The sequence below is a fragment of the Rhineura floridana genome, chromosome 8 (genome assembly GCF_030035675.1).
Source record: "Rhineura floridana isolate rRhiFlo1 chromosome 8, rRhiFlo1.hap2, whole genome shotgun sequence".
Lineage (NCBI taxonomy): Eukaryota > Metazoa > Chordata > Lepidosauria > Squamata > Rhineuridae > Rhineura > Rhineura floridana.
This window is the reverse complement of record NC_084487.1, coordinates 46,359,021-46,375,880: the sequence shown is the minus strand read 5'-3', so window position 1 is coordinate 46,375,880 and position 16,860 is coordinate 46,359,021. Positions and strand designations below refer to the sequence as shown.

The window sequence follows — 16,860 nt, the reverse complement described above, 5'->3', positions numbered from 1 at the left end:
TCCCATTTTATAGCCAGTAAATTGAACAAAAGGAACACCAAGAAACATTGCACTTTTTTATACATCTCCTATTTTGGCTGACAATTGTTTTTGCAAAGTGAACTCCCATTCTGCCTCTTGACAACTGCAATATAAATTTTAGCTTTAATTCAGATGCATATTCTCCTCTAGAATGTTACCTGCCCTTATGATTTTCCAGGCCTGCCACAGAAACTACGTAAGACCCAATTTGACACTTTGTGTATATTTATGTTTTAAAATATATTTTACAATTTTTTCCCATAAACACTCCAATAAAATACTAACTGAATACTAATTAAAGAGACAGCTCCATTTTTACAGCCATTTTGCTCTGATAAGATGTCAGCACTGGGTGGACCTCTTCTTTCAGGAATCTTGCTACCTGTTGTGGAGCAGAGGAAAAAAAGAGTTAAAAGAATAATCTGGGTCAAGTACACATTTAGCCTCAGCATATTAACCAATTATTCCATTTTGCAGACTGCTGTGATTCAGAAAGGGATGAATCAGAATGTGTAGGAACAACAGGTAAAAGAAGATACAGATGCCTAGGTTTGTCCTCTTGCAAAATGTACCAGTGAACAACTAAGAAGAAATGGTAGATGTACAGAAAGTGAAATCTTCCAGATATGAGAGATATGCTAAGAATTTTGCTTAGAGTGTTCCCATTAAAGATTAACTTTGCTAGGAACTGGTAAATGAAGAATTGACCGATACAGTCTACTGGGCTACAGTCTGCGTTAAACCAGGGAGGCAGGGTGGGGGAAGGTAATTTAAAATAAAAATTCATGAATATATTATGGAAAGGTCAGGTAGTAATGAATGAAGGAAAAGTCTAAAGTGAGTAAGTAGGTGAAAACTGCTCCAGTCACGGGATGATATGACTAGTGTCCACAGCAACCTCATAATAACTTTTTTATTCTCTTTACCTGCTGGGAAGCACGCCCAATAAATGATGTGGGCTCCAATAGAGATTCCAGTTGTCCTTGGATAGGGCTGAAGTAAGGATCTGCACGAATACGTGCAATGAGATCATTATCACCCCCTTCTTGTTTCACAACAGAAGCTGCCTCCTGGGATAGAATGCGTATCTTCTCATGACAATCCTAGGAAAATGTGGATACCACATTACTAATAAACCAGGAAACATGGTAAGCACTGTAAGTATCATACATGGGCTTTACAAAAAGCAAAAGGTAGTTGTGATTGCTCATAAGAAAAAAACAGATTACAGCAATATCTTTATTAGGCCAACCAAAATGTCAAAAATAATGAGCAAACTTTTGAGTTCTCCAGAATTCTTCATTAGGCTGAACGTCAAGCAAGGAGGAGGGAAAAGCAAAAATCATGGTGTGGTATTTAAGCTATATTGTTTTCATTAGTCTCAGCCTGAAAATGGAGTGTGGGAACTCTTCAAATATATGCTGAGCTAGCCTACTTGGGAATGAACAAAACATTTGAACTGTCTGTGATAGAACTATTGCAGTCCCTGAATTCTCTCTTCAATGTGTTCATTTATTGTTCAGTCAATTCAGAATCTCTTCTTAATTACACACAAACTGCAATGACAGATAGCAAAAATTGCTCCTGAAAACCTCAGATGCTTTGTAGAATATTCAAGTAGCCTATCAGTGCATAATATTTCTTAAAAACTAATCAGCTCTAGATGCATCTTGGAAGCATAATAAATCTAGAAATAAGATAAAATTACCAAAAAGCAGTAAGACAAACAAAAATCATTTCAGAGCTTTCTGGAAAAAGCCTTTAGGACACAAAATATTCCTACCAAGAACTCTTATAAGAAGGGGAAATGGAAAATAAATTTATCATCTCACAGAAGGCTCACTGTATGGAGAAAATGTCAAGTGACATTCGTGAAATGTTGATATTTCAGGAGCCAGGAACCTTCTGAAATTAGGAGCCCCTCCCTCTTTGTAACATGTTGTACAACTTGCCTCTACCTTTGGCTCTCGTTTCCAAATCCCGTGACTTAAAGCGGAAAGTTTTATGTGCTTCCTCAGGGTCAAATGAAATAGTTCTGCACTAGGCACCACATTTTTCACTTCGCCTAGCCTGCAATTAATGTATAGGGATCTTTGTCCTGGTTAGAGTGACCCTTTAAACTCTGAAAGTCATACGAGACTGAAGAAAATCAGTCCAGGAGTGACAGAATTGCTTCCAGCATTCAATGTACTTAGGTAAAGAACCCAGGAAAAAGCCACACAAATAGTACAGTTAGTGCAGATCCACAGATATTTAAACATTGGTCAGCACTGCAGTTTAAAAGGTATTTGCAAAAGCACCTTTGTTTGGCATTATAACAACTTGCAAAAGATACACATTGTAATGTTCCATTTCTGATTTCTAAATACTAATATAGTGATATCAAAATGGGCAATATAACAAATAAGACCACTTATGCTTTCCCTGGTTGAACTCGTAAAAATCAGAAGTACCTCCCACAGCTAGTGTTCCCTCTTCACAATATGATGAAAGAGGATGAGCATAAATGTAAAATAGTGTTAGATTATGGAAGAGCAAGGAGTTCAAAATAAATGCATGGCTTTACAACTTTCTTATCACCCCTCCATTCCCTTGTGTGTAAAGTCCCTTTAGGTGCTTGTGAATAAGTGCCTGTAATTAGGTACATACCTGGCGGTTGCCCCCAGCTTTTACCATGGCCATGATAATATTTTCTGTAGACATGAAAGGCAACTCCTGTTGAATACGTCTTGCAATTACCTAAAGCAAACATCAAATATAACTTTTTATATAATGGATTGGAAAATCCAGTTTTTACATTACTCTTCATTATTTATTTAGGGCAGGGACCACAGCTCAGTAATAAAGCACATACTTTGTATACAGAAGGTGCCAGATTGGTAGCACATTAGAAAGATCTCTACCTAAGACCCTGGAGCTGCTGCCAGTCAGAATAGATGATATTGGACCAATAGTCTCGCCCTTTATAAAGCAGCTTCCATTCCTAGATGGCATGTTTTTCAATAGTCTCACATTCAATATCATCTCAAACCTGCTACATCTTGAGAGGAATAATAGCTCCTTCCTAACCCTCGAAAACCATTTTTCTTTGGTCTCTTTGCATGTGCATACAGTTGCAATGTTAAAAAAAGGAAGCCACAATTTTTTTCCTGAGGAGCAAGCCAGCTTCCTCCCATCTCCACAGTAAAAGTGACAGGCATATTAACTGATGAATCAAATACTGCTCGAGTTGTCAGTTTTGTCCCTTGCATGCCCTTATTCAAATGTCACACATGCACTGATCAACTTAAGCATGCGTTAAATGGATTATTTTTTACAAGGAGGTAACAAAAGAGTAGCAAAACTACTCTGAGGAATGGGTTCATGCTACAAATGCTACCCAATCAGCACTGTGCATGGTCGACACTTGCTGCAAATTCAAAAAGCTGTTTTTTTCCTGAGTTTGGCCCTGGAAAATGGTTTGTTTGAAAACATGGTGAGTGTGCTTCCAAAGCATTCCCACCAAATAATGTTATGTCTGTACATACCCTATCTCACTCATCTTAGAAGAGCCATGTAGCAACTGGATGACAGATACCTTAATCCCTGCGGTAGAGGTTCCCAAATGCATTATGCCCAGCTCCCCTTAGCCCCAAGCTGGTATCAGCTTAGTAGTGATTGTGACCCACCCCACCAGTAAAACCAGTTGATATGAATGGGCTTGTCTTTTAAAACCTTCTACAAACCCAGTGCTGGAAATGGGGTCGTTATTTATGGCAGAGGTTTTGAAACTTTCTGTCTTTAAGGAAACTCTTCCCATGTCTGCCAAGGAACCTCAGAATGTTGCAGAAGTTTCTGGGGAATGTGTTTGGGTTTATGCTAAGTTATGTGGGGTTGTAGCCATGCCTGTTGGTCCTTGTTGTCACCCGTGTTAACTGAGAGTGCACTTGAAAACATATACAACACACAGTGGCTGTGCACTGCAAGGGAAGATTGATAACAGGACGCAAGCTGTTTTTCAGGGAAGTTTGTCTGCCATTGCTGATCTTTTCAGGGAGGAACCCCTGATAAGCTTCTAAGGAACCCCAGGCTTTTTAGGTTTGAAAACCACCAATCTGGGGAAGCAAGTGCTCACACTCTTCTTACCTTGGGATACACCACAAGACCTTCAGAGATATTTTGTAGGGTGCTAAGTATAATGTCAGCAGTGAGGAAGGCCTCAGCTAAACATACGCGCCTGTGGGGAAAGAGTCACAAGAGTACCAGAATAGGTAGAAAAATATTGCAGCATTCCGACAGAAAGGGGAATGCTCAGTATTAACTGCTCAGTATTATTTCTTTCCTCATTAATTAACTTACTCTTCATATTTTCCCAGGCTGACAGGGTTTCAAGGAATATTTTGTTGGGTTTAGCCTAGGAATAGATGGATCAACCTAGTTTTGTCCTGTGCCAGTTTCAGGTATTCACAAAACTGGCTCCATGTTCCCAGTCTGTGGGAAAATATATATTTTAAAATATCCATCCAGGTTTACAAAAAAATAATGTATGAGGTGGTCTGAGGGCTGCCTCTTACTTTTTTCAACATTTAAGTGCTGCTTAGGGGGGCTGATACTTCCTCCATTGCCGTGTGCTACGTGAGGATAGCAATCTTTTTCTTCACACAATTCTCCATGAAGGGAGCGCTGTCAAATGTTAAAGAAAGAGGCAGCCCTTGGCCCACTTTGTAAATAGAGTACAGAACCATGCAAGGATTGATCAGTCGGTTATGTGCTTACTCCACAGATCTTCATTCTGATCCATGCATGAGTCCAAGGGAGGTGAAATGGGTAGCAATCCTCCACATCCCTAGTTTAACCTTTAAGAATTACATTCTTCAATGATGGCCTTATACAAGTAGACTGGCCTATGAAGTGTAAAGAGGTTCCACTGAAATCAGAAGTTTATTTCAAAGTAAGTGCATTTACTATTGGCTGCAGTCCAGAGTATCACAGTAATATTGGTTTATTTCACGCATTTCATTTCTTCCTTCAAGACACAGTTAGAATTTTCTTCGTGTCCTGATGATAAGAATCAGGAGCGTACCTGTTTGCACTATCATCCAACGTGCGCTCAAACCACTGCACAGAAGCTGTCTGAAGGGGGTCCAGGACCAGAATCATAAGGTGGCGAGCTAAACTGCAACATCGCTCTGAACGCATGGGATTCCGTTTATAAGCCATGGCACTTGAGCCTGTACAGTGGGGGGTGGGGTGAAGGGCAACAGGAGAGGGAAGAGTATGCAAATATGGTGGTAGAATAAACATCCATCAAGAATGTTACCATGGTGTGTCTTTTTAAAGTTCTCTCTCACTGCTTATCTAAAAAATTACTCAAGTCATCAGCAAACATAATCCTCACCAATATCAAATATCAGTGTCAAATATTAGACAATCACCATCACTTTGAATTTTTGTTGCCTATTGAAGACCTTCCTTCAACAAGCCTTTTAAGTAGGTATCTTTATTCCAGTCTCCATCTGTATTGGAACTGCTTTCAAAATGCTTTGTTTTAAGTTTATTTTATCACTTGTTTGCTGTCCTGGGCTCTTTTTGGGAGGAAGGGCAGGATATAAATTTAATACACAAAAACTTCTAATAGACAGCACATTTTGCACATAAAAGTGTAGAACTGTAAGATTCTGCCAATGTGGTGGCATCAAAATAAGTCAAGATTTGTATACTATGATCCCTAGTTTTAACTACTTAGAACACAGAGTTTCTGTAGAGCAACAGTGAGAAACCTTCACCCCATGGACTTTTTATGCAGGAGTACTAATTTGGCTCTCAAGGCTGCTTTCTCCAAGCAATGCCCTATGCACCCAACACCTGATTTCTCATATATGTGTTGTCAGGTGTGGGGCAGGTAAAGATGTGGCTGCAAAAAAATAAAAAATAAAAATGAAAGCCTTAAAGTGCGCTAATGATTGTTCCTTGGCAAGTGGAGCTTGTATTCAGTGCCTTTAGCTGAATTCAACTGAATTTAGTGAACTCCCATCAATCCTACCATTTCATCTGAACTAAAAATCCAGCAACATCTGGAGGGCCATAGGTTCCCCACCCGAGATGTAGGTGATCAGGAATGAGCTCAGCCTTTGGCTTACACACTCCCCCTCCCTCAGAGACGACACAAGAGTGAAAGCTTCTCTTCTCCCTTTAAAATAAACCACAGTTCCACATTATATTCAATCTTGGGGAATTGTGGTTTGTTCTAACCATAGCTAGTTAGCAAACAGATCTGAAACTGTGATTTGATTCTGGCTTGTTTAAACTGACTTAGGTTGGAGCAATCCACAGTTTTCCCAATTTGAGTGTGAGCCCAAAATTCCTTGACAGTTCATTCCCATAGCATTAACGTGGTTTGGCATTACATCTGAACTAACCTATTATCTCACTTTCTGAGAGGAGTCATAATTTCAGTCGCCATACAGCAACTTGTTGGATATTTAGTAAAGAATTCAGAAATGTACTAAAGTGTATTTTCATGTTCCATTTCATTTACGTGGTAATCGTATGTGCACATCTTCTCTGCACCAGTCTTTTACATAGAAATTGTGGGACGTAAATATATCTGTTGACCCTCTCCGAGACTTGTTTACACATATTCCATTTTTATTTTACTTTTAATCATTCTTTTATGGTATGGAAAAAACTTCAAAAGGTAGACACTTCAAATATGTGTAAAATCTTGTAAGTGGTACTAAAATGAAGAGGTGGGTTAAATAAAATAAAATAGTACAAACAGAGTAAATTCCTGTTTCCACAGTCATTGCTTACCAATTTGTTCTTTCTCAAAAGGTTCCTCTATTTCTTTGAGATTGGCCAAAAGGCGAATATCAGTACATATCTGGAGAAAAACAACAAGAATCAGTTCACGTACTGTTCCCAGACAGCACTGGCATCCACCAGTAAACTTGGAGATGGTTTCCATTACTAACTACTAGGGAGACAAAAAAACCCCTAATTCATTTCAGGTGCACACTTAGACCTATTGCATGTAAGATTTCACATTATTTATTTATTTATTTATTAAATTTATATCCTGTCCTTCCTCCCAGTAGGAGCCTAGGGTGGCTAACAAAAACACTCTAAAACATCATAAAAACAGAGTTTAAAATACATTAAAACAAAACATATTTTTTAAAAAGCTTAAAAATATCTTAAAAAGCAATTCTAACACAGATGCAGACTGGGATAAGGTCTCTACTTAAATGGCTTGTTGAAAGAGGAAGGTCTTTAGTAGGCGCCAAAAAGAGAAAAGAGATGGTGCCTGTCTAATATTTAAAGAGAGGGAATTCCAGAGGGTAGGTGCCACTACACTAAAGGTCAGCTTCCTATGTTGTGTGGAATGAACCTCCTGATAAGATGGTATTTGCAGAAGGCCCTCACCTGCAGAGTGGAGTGATCGACTGGTTATATAAAGGGTAAGACATTCTTTCATCTATCCTGGTTCCAAGCTGTATAGGGCTTTGTACATCAAAAGTAGATCCTTGAACTTAGCCTGGTAGCTAATGGGCAGCCAATGCAATTCTTTCAGCAGCAATGTGATGACATGTTGGTGATACCTTGCTCCAGTGAGCAATCACACCGCCACATTTTGCACCAGCTGCAGCTTCCAGATCAACCTCAAGGGCAGCCCCGCATAGAGTACATTATAGTAATTCAGTCTGGACGTTACCAGTGCATGGACAAAAGTGTTCAGGCTATCCCGGTCCAGAAATGGCCACAGCTGTCTTGCCAATTGAAGCTGGTAAAAGGTACTCGTAGCCACTGAGGTCACCTGGGCCTCTAGCAACCAAGATGGATCCAGGAGCATGCCCAGACTATGGACCTTCTCTTTCAGAGGGAGTACGACACCATCCAAAGCAGGCAACTGACCAATTATCTTAACTCAAGAACCACCAACCTACAGCACCTCCATCTTGCTAGGATTCAGACTCAGTTTATTGGCCCTCGTTCAGCCCACCACCGAGTCCAGGCACTGGTCCAGGGCTTGCACAGCCTCTCCCATTCAGATGTTATAGAGAAACCGGGCTGGGGATATCCAGTGTACTGCTGACACCTCGCTCCAAATCTCCTGATGACCACTCCTAAGGGCTTCACATAGACGTTAAACAGCATGGGGAACAACATGGTACCCTGTGGCACACCACAGCACAACTGCCAGGGGCTCAAAAGACAATCACTCAATGCTATTATCTGAAAATGACCCTGAAGATAGGATCAGAACCACTGTAAAACAGTGCCTCTGATACCCATCTCACCTAGCTGGCCCAGAAGGATACCATGGTTAATGGTATTAAAAGCCGCTGAGAGATCAAGTAAGGGTCGCACTCTTCCTGTCCTTCTCTTGATAAAGGTTATCCATCAGGGCAACCAAGGCCAATTCAATAACATAACTTGGCCTGAACCCAGACTGAATGGGTCAAGATAATCTGTTTCATCCAAGAGTACTTGCAACTGCTGTGCCACAATCCTCTCAATCACCGTCCCTAAAAAGGGGGCATTTGAGACAGGGTGGTAGTTGTCACAAACCAGTGAGTCCAGGGTGGGCTTTTTCAGGGTGGCTGGAACCACTCCCTCCCACAAAAACGTGTTGACCACACCCTGGATCCACTCGGTCAACCCCCCTTTAAATAAGCCAAAAAGGGCAAAGGTTGAGAGGACATGTTGCTGGCTGCATCGTTGCAAGCACCTTGTCTACGTCATCAGGCTGCATCAAATGAAACTGATCTCAAGATGTTGCAGCAGACGTTGCACTGGACACCTCACTGGGGTCTACAATAGATGTGGATGGGGCATCAAGATTGCTACGGAAGTGAGGACATTTACCCTCAAAGTGCCTTGCAAACAATTCACAGCGGGCCTCCAAAGGGTCTAAAACTCCATTTCCTGGAGTTGATATCAACAGACCCCTGACAATATGGAAAAGCTCCACTGGCTGGCTGCTTGAGTATGCAATGATGGCACAGAAGTGGCCTTCACCACCACACAGAAGGCACGGTTATGATGTTTTACTCATGCCTGATCAGTCTCACAGCATGACTTTCCCCACTTGCACTCTAGCTGTTGTCCAGTCCATTTCATTGCCCTTACTTCGCTGATGTACCAAGGTGCAAACCGGGCTCCAAATGCTGGAGAGGGTGCTCAGGGACAATTGTGTTAAGAGCCCAAATGCCTCATTGTTTCACAGCATGACAAAGGCTTCAACGGAGTCACCTGCTCTATCTACTGGGAACTCTCTAGGGCATTCAGGAATCCAGTGGATTCCATTAGTCTCCAGGAGCAGACCATCGTAATCTGTCCACCACCACATTATCACTGAGTCTATTATACAAAGAATTAATGCTACAATCTTTGACATCTCATTTATTCTATATTAGGGAACATCTGAATATGAGCATTTTCCCTACCCCTAAACATATGGATTTGGATCCAATCTACTATTATGTTAAAATTTATGCGCGACTGTCACAGAGTCTGGGATACCATAGGTCAAATTGTAGAATTTACATACTGGGCACTATCCAATGTTATACTCAGAGTAGACTAACTGAATTCATGGACTTTAGTTTATTTCAATGGGTCTACTCCAAGCATGACTTAGATATCACCCATAATTTATAAGTCTGTATCTGACACTTCTTGTACCCAGACACCCAATAAGCATTCCTTCCTAAGGGAAAAATTCAAGCTGCTACCGCTGGTTGATCTTGGTTTCAACCTGCCTGATATTCTAAAGCAGACCCTGCCATCAGTTTTGCTGACAGGGTACTATAAATATTCAACCAAGTCTTCTGTTAAAGCTCTTCAACTGGAATAACAGAAACTATGACCCCTGAATTCCAAGCCACATCTTCTAAAAGAAGATCAGTAAGAAAATGTATTTTGATTTCTAATATATACATAGTCTAGGACTAAGGTGCCAGTAAGATACAACCTGCTTTCTACTTTGTCAGTTGGGGCATGTGTTGAAGTTCAAATTAACATTTGTCTCTATTTCCTTGGCTGCACTTCTATGTTCTCTGCATTTGTTAATAAATGTTTAGTTAAACTGGTGTGTTCTGATCTCAATCTACTGCTCTTGTTAAACCAAACTACAACAAAAGTTGCTACTGGGCTGGGGTTCAAGGTACAAGGTTCACAAAGCCCTAAACAACTTGGGCCCAAAGTACCTTAGGGATCGCCCGACTCCCTATGTTCCATCTCGATCACTGAGATCTTCTGATGGGGCACTTTTGGTGGTTCCCCATGCCCCAGAGGTTTGGTTGGCCTCCAGCAAAGACTGAGCTCTTCGTGTGGCAGGCCCTGCCCTGTGGAACTTCCTATCAATAGAGGTTCTACAGGAACGATCCCTTCTTTCTTTCAAGCATCTCTTGAAAAACGGACTTTTTAGACAGGGTTTTAACATGAATTTCTTTCCACACCCAACCAATCCAGTATTTGTTGATGCTTTTATTGTTTTTAATGATGTTTTTATTGGTTTTTAATTTTATCATGTCTTTGTATGTTGTAAGTTGCTTTGATGTACTTTTAATAAAAGTGTGGCTTATAAATACTTTAATAAAATAAATACATAAATAGATAGATTAGACAGAGAGACAGACAGACAGACAGATGTGGTAATGTAGGTGAATTTGGTGGACAGTGGAGTGGAAGCTAACAGAGTTGTAGGTATTTCTTAAGCTAATAGGCGGTGGCAGCTGTGGATGACCTGGATACTTTTGGGTGGATCTAGTCCCAGTGTCAAAGTTAGAAGAACTAAACACATATCTAATTTGGCTATCTAGTGACCTCCTGTAGTGCCAGGGTAAGAAGTGGGCTAAGGTCTTTCCAAAGGATCCAAGGAACATCACAATGGTCCTAAAGAAGAACTGATATAAAACTATCATCCAATGGTATCTGACTTTATAACTTACAAAAGTATTAAGTTGGACCATGCAAATTGTTGGAGATGTAATAAAGATCCATGTGACTTTACACATATGTGGTAGTACTGTGAAATAAATGTAACTATGTTGTGCTCTGATTGTTGCTATAATTAGAGAGGCATTGTGGTATGAACTTTCAGTGGATGGTATATTATTAATGTGGAATTATTTGAAAGGCCAAATTGAAGCTAAGATCAAATTTTCTGACAAGTTTTCAACTCATGGTTTTAAAATGGCAAATAAAAATAGTTCAAAAACAAAGCTAGTCAAGAGTGAGGAATGGATATGGATATCAACAGGAGTATAAACCTGTGCAAAATTGGGTCTCATTTATTCTATACAGGAATGAGACATATAATGATGATATTCTAATATTTTCATTACCTTATTATGAATCCTCCGTTATATATACAATCCAACCAATGAAACATAACTAAATAAAATTTAAAGGAGAAAGTCAACACACACAGAGGAATGCAAATTGGCTTTCTCCTTTGAAATAAATAGGAAAGCCATTCTAGGTGGGACAACTGTTTACTGATGTTGTAAATAAGAGCTCCCAAGTCTGGTGCAAATCACTGAAACATAACAAAAACTAGGTCCCAAGACATGGTTAAATTTCTATGAACATTAATAAAGCTGTAGCTCATTAAGCAACAACTCAGTGTCTTTCAAAACTAATACACCCTTACACAGGCTGCTTTAGTAATCTCATATTAGTGAACTGAAACTTCCTAATTTGCAACCAATGGCTAGTATATAAATAGAAATGAAAAGGAATGCCTTAGATGCAGTAAGACTTCAGAAAGGACAAAGACAGGACAGCAAGATAACAACCACCACAAAATACAGAAATCTCAAATGTCTATTCCCTGAACAGAGCAGAAAATATTTATTTAATGGGAATGTAAGACTATGACAATCTCCTAGAGACATAACAATTCTAAATGAAGCTTTTAATAATAAATAGATCCACAATTGGATTTATACAAATTAGGCTAGCATCTGACTTGTATTTTGACTCTTAAGATTTCTCAGTGAGTTTACTTTCACTTGTATATATCATTTCAATTATAGATTACTGCAATTCAACAGATATAGGATATCTCCTAGATGTCAGGTATACAAGACAAATCTGAGTTAAACACTAAAGAGAAAAGCAGAATGAAATCAATGTTTCTAGAAGCAAGAGGCAAGCTAAGAAATGTTAGCCTTAGTTATATTAGCTTGAAACAGCCTAGAGAAATAACTTGAATGGCACAGCCACAGAAATTAACATCCCCTCAAGTCTCTGTTCTTAGTAGCACCTTTGAATATAGAAATTGAAGTAGTTCTTACCTTATGTACAGATGCCCCCAGACTGGCCAGAACAGAAAGAACTTCAACATCCACTTTGCGACTGTAAGTCTGCCCTGTAACAATATAAGCCCTGAAACCAAAGAGAAAGTATCATGAAGTTCAGTACAGCCTAAAAACAAGGTTGAATGAGCAAACAATATTAACTGGTTCCTTGACCTTCATTTTATATTTGCTTTGTGATGCCTTGAATGTATTAGTTTCAAATCATCTAGTAAAATTATTTGTGTGATGCTACAATTCAGGTTAACATGCAGTGGGGCAGCAGAAAAAAAGGGGAACATGCATTCTCATGGGGAGAAGAGCCAGTTTGAGAAGCAACACCCTGACTATGACAGGGGAAAATTCCATTGCAAACCTACATCATGAACAATGTAAGCACAATTTTTCCTGAAATAGGTCATAGCAGTTAGCTGCAACAGTAGGAATGTTAACTGCGGAGCAGAATCCAAATTTGTACGCATGTTCAGCAGTGTTCATCTTAAGAACAGGGAAGGGCCACAGCTTAGTGGCAGACTTTATATCCAGGAGATCTCAGGTCCAATCCTTGGCACCTCCACATAGGGCTGGGAAAGACTCCTGTCTGAATCCCTGGACAGCCACTTAGAGCAGACAACACTAAACTAAATTGACGAAGGCTGACTCAGTATAAAGGTGCATCCTTAGTGGTAAGGGAAGGAAGCTTTTTTTTTTTACATACCGCTTAAATCCCGCCATTGCAGTCACCAGCCTGTCCAGCTCCTCCACCTCAGGGAAAAAATAGATAGGAACCTCAGAATGCAGTGACTGGTGGGAATGATTGTGCCACAGAACAAATTTCTTCCTCTTGCATAATTCTGAATCTAACAGGTGTTTTGTTGATGTAGTCACTATATCACCCAGTAATCATTTACTGTCTGCTCTCTCAGATAACAGAACTTTTTCATTTCTTACACAAATTTCATCTTAGCAAAAACCTTAGGGTTAAGGAATGCCCACTCCACTCCTTTCCTGATGGATGGCCAAACTGACCCTTCAGGATATTCTGACTACTCATTTATAATTGCTTTTTTACAGTTTTTGCTGTGGGATTTTATTGTTTTTAGATGTTGCTTTAATTGCTTCTTTCAGTGCTGCTTAGGATGCTCATATTGAAAGGCACACTGTAATTATTACTACATAAAATAGTGAAGTGTTTCCAAACTAACTGCAATTCAAAACTGATCCTTGCTGGGGATACTTACTTTGTCATGATCTCCTTCAAAGAGCTGCAAGAAGCTGGCCTGGGTGCCAGTGGTGCCTTTTACACCACGAAATCTCAGCTCATCTCGTGCCCGCTCAAAATTGTGGAGGTCCATGCAGAGATCTTGGATCCACAGGCAACAGCGTTTACCCACAGTTGTTAGCTGGGCAGGCCTAAAATAACCACACAGAATGCAACTCAAGGACAAGCCCATGCAGCTTTGTCTATATTGCTATAAAGTGATTGTACTTTATGCTCTGGAAGAATTTCTACCACAGTTACTGTCAGAATCTCCATGGGATTCATATAGTTATGATTCATACAGATCTCCTGAGCTCCGGCATGCACAGTAGAAGTTAGACCACCGATCTGAGGATGAATTAAAGAACTGACGTAGAAATGGCATCATCATCATAAGAACGTAAGAGCATAAGAAGAGCCTGCCAACCAGATGCCTGTGGAAAGCTAACAAGAAGGACCTGAGCACAACAGCATTCTTCCCTCCTCTGGTTTCCAGCAGCTGGTATTCAGAAACATGCTATTTCCAACTGGGGAGTGAGAGCACAGCTATCATGGCTAGTAGCCACTGATAGTCTCATCCTCAATGTATTTGTCTCATCTTCTTTTAAAGCCATCTAAGTTGGCGACCCGAGAGCTAGTGTGGCATAGTGGTTACAGTGTTGGACTATGACCTGGGAGACCAGGGTTCTAATCCACACACAGCCATGAAGCTCACTGGGCGACCTCGGGCCAGTCACTGCTTCTCAGCCTCAGAGGAAGGCAATGGTAAAACCACCTCTGAATACCACTTACCATGAAAACCCTATTCATAGGATCGCCATAAATCAGAATCGACTTGAAGGCAGTACATTTACATTTTAAGATGGGGACCATCACTGCCTCCTTTGGGAACAAATTCCGTAATTTAACTATGTGCTGCATCCACATCACATAATTAAATGAGTAAATCTGTGAATTACTTACTGGTAGTGAGTGAAGCCCAAGGTGGGCAAGTTGGCATACTTCTCAGCAAAGTCTGCCAGACGGCTGATCACCCTGGCAAGCTAGCAAGATTGAAGAAAAGAAAGAAAACATATGAGAAGGAGGGATGTCACAAAAGTATTATTATTTACATTTTTATCCCACCCCTTCCTCCATGGAGCGTCCTCCAAGGAGTGTTGGGTGGAATATAAAGTTTTCCCCTCCATTTACAGGTAAGATGGGGAGAAGCTGGAAGTCAAGTTTGAATCATTCTGTAGGGAGAGTTGTAATATGCTAAGAAAGAGAGAAAACATTTAACTTAACCTGATCCCTTTGATGTCAGAAATAATATCCCAATTGAAAATGAGTTTTGTGCCTCTATGAGCTCAACAGGAAGCCAAGAATGATCAGATGCCCTGTAAAGTAATTACTTTTTTCCTTAGTGTGTTGCCAGACCCTAACCGTCTCTGTTTCCATAACCTTCTATCCAAGTAGTTAACTTTGGCAAACAGCCACTTGGAATCAACAGCACCTGCCTCTTTAAAACTATGTATCTCACCTTGGGAAGAAGCAGGTTGAATCCATCCCGAAGAACGATCAAGTCCTAATACAAAAAGGAATAAAGAAGCTGAGCACAATTTTATTCAATAGCCATCTGCTAATCTACATTTTCCTTTCAATGTGAATTGCAGTTTCCATGAGACACACAGATATAACTAAAATTATCTCTTTGTATCAAGGATGCTATTGTGCATAAGAATTTATTTTTGTCACTCTTAGATCTACCCCAAAAGAATCAGCATTATTTCCCCAAAGACCAGCATTATGTCCGTGCCATCCAAGAGGTGCAAACCATGAAAAGGAAGATGCAGGAATCTACAACAGATTTGAGATTTTTTGATAAGAGTTTTGAATGCAGGACTTCACAGGGCTTTGAATCTTTCATTCCATTATATGCTTGTTTTTAGGATTCTATCTGCAACTATTAGGTCTGGTCCTAGGAAATCAAATTCCATATTCTCCAGTAAAACTATGGTCATGGAAATGTTAAAACTCCCAAGATGGCAGCAATGTTTCCAAAACAGAAGAAACATTATGATCTAGTATTCATTCATGACAACTAGCTCCTTGCCACACAGAGGCCAAGGTTTATAGTAATGTTCGCTCTCTCCTCCATCCCAGAAACATTGCATACAGAACTCCAAAATAGGGAACCAAAGTAACAAATTATCAGGAGCCAAGGGTAATAGTGTAAAAGTTTAACAAGACATAGTCAGAATCTAGAAGCCAGAGAACAAACCTGGTATAATAGAATGGAAGAGTGCCCCTATTCTCCAGTCCATACCTCCTCTAGTCTATTAGCAGCAAGTTTATCAACTACAGATTGCAAGAAAGTGGCAACATGGTTTTATTTTTAAAAGGCTCAAACATTGAGACTCTGAATTAGGGGTCTAAGTGCAGCTACCTGGACCAAATCTAGCCCTCAGTGAGATACTGTTTGATTCTCCAGTTGGCAACAAAGAGACAAAAGGGATGGGGAAGAAATGACAACTGAAGAAGCAGAATTTGCAGGCAGGGGATTTTGTGGGTGGTGGGCAGTTATGATACTGGCCATAATCCCGCATCCACTTTTGGAAATGACCCTCCAGGAAAATTAGCTATTGATCAGGACCCTAGATATTTATCTTTTGGGGTTTTTTAACAAAGAAAAAAAATATTGCTGTTGAAGACTGATATTTTACAAACTTGGTATTTAAGACTGTAAAGCAGGGATGGAGAACTTGTATCCCTCCAGATGATGCTTAAGTACATCCTTGACCACTGGTCATGCTGACTGAGGCTAATGGGAGCTGGAGTCCAAGAACATCTGGAAGGCTACAAGTTTTCTATTCCTGTTGCAGAGTAAAAACCTTATTTTGTTTATTTGCTTAAAAAAAAATCCCCCTTGCTAATTGCTAGGGTTTTTTTCTCCTTTTGGTATGACAGTAGATATTCCATACAAACGTACACATATTCTGCAAGCAACGAAGGGGCCTTCATTTCTTAAATTAACGAGCCAATGATCAACTGGCACAGTCAATATACTATGTGTTTTTGTTCAACTATTGTCCTATTACAGCTAGCAACAGAAAGTAAAAGGTGCAATCATTGAGAATGAAACAAATATACATTTGTGTTTTTAATCAAGACAGAACAGTACAGGCGGGCCTTGCTTATACGGCAGGTTCCGTTCTGGACTGCCGCCGTAAAGGGGAACCCATTGAGTATAATGGGGTGCGTCGGGCAAAAATGCCGCAAAATGCTGCAAAAGCGGCTTTAAAACAGGGAATTTCA

At 40.1% G+C, this 16,860-nt stretch overlaps 1 protein-coding gene across 1 annotated transcript in view; it reads right to left on the bottom strand.

Moving 5' to 3' along the window:
- Positions 1–228: 228 nt before the first annotated feature.
- ADSL (adenylosuccinate lyase) overlaps positions 229–16,860 on the bottom strand; it is a 24,962-nt gene continuing 8,330 nt past the window's right edge. The window contains exons 2-13 of the mRNA XM_061582722.1: positions 15,872–15,881; positions 15,086–15,130; positions 14,530–14,609; positions 13,547–13,718; positions 13,024–13,070; positions 12,306–12,396; positions 6,814–6,883; positions 5,084–5,231; positions 4,147–4,237; positions 2,671–2,760; positions 948–1,124; positions 229–403 (exon numbers count right to left, since the gene is read on the bottom strand). Of these exons, the coding sequence (XP_061438706.1) occupies positions 317–403; positions 948–1,124; positions 2,671–2,760; positions 4,147–4,237; positions 5,084–5,231; positions 6,814–6,883; positions 12,306–12,396; positions 13,024–13,070; positions 13,547–13,718; positions 14,530–14,609; positions 15,086–15,130; positions 15,872–15,881 (1,108 nt within the window). The 3' untranslated portion in view covers positions 229–316. The remainder of the gene's footprint in view (positions 404–947; positions 1,125–2,670; positions 2,761–4,146; positions 4,238–5,083; positions 5,232–6,813; positions 6,884–12,305; positions 12,397–13,023; positions 13,071–13,546; positions 13,719–14,529; positions 14,610–15,085; positions 15,131–15,871; positions 15,882–16,860) is intronic.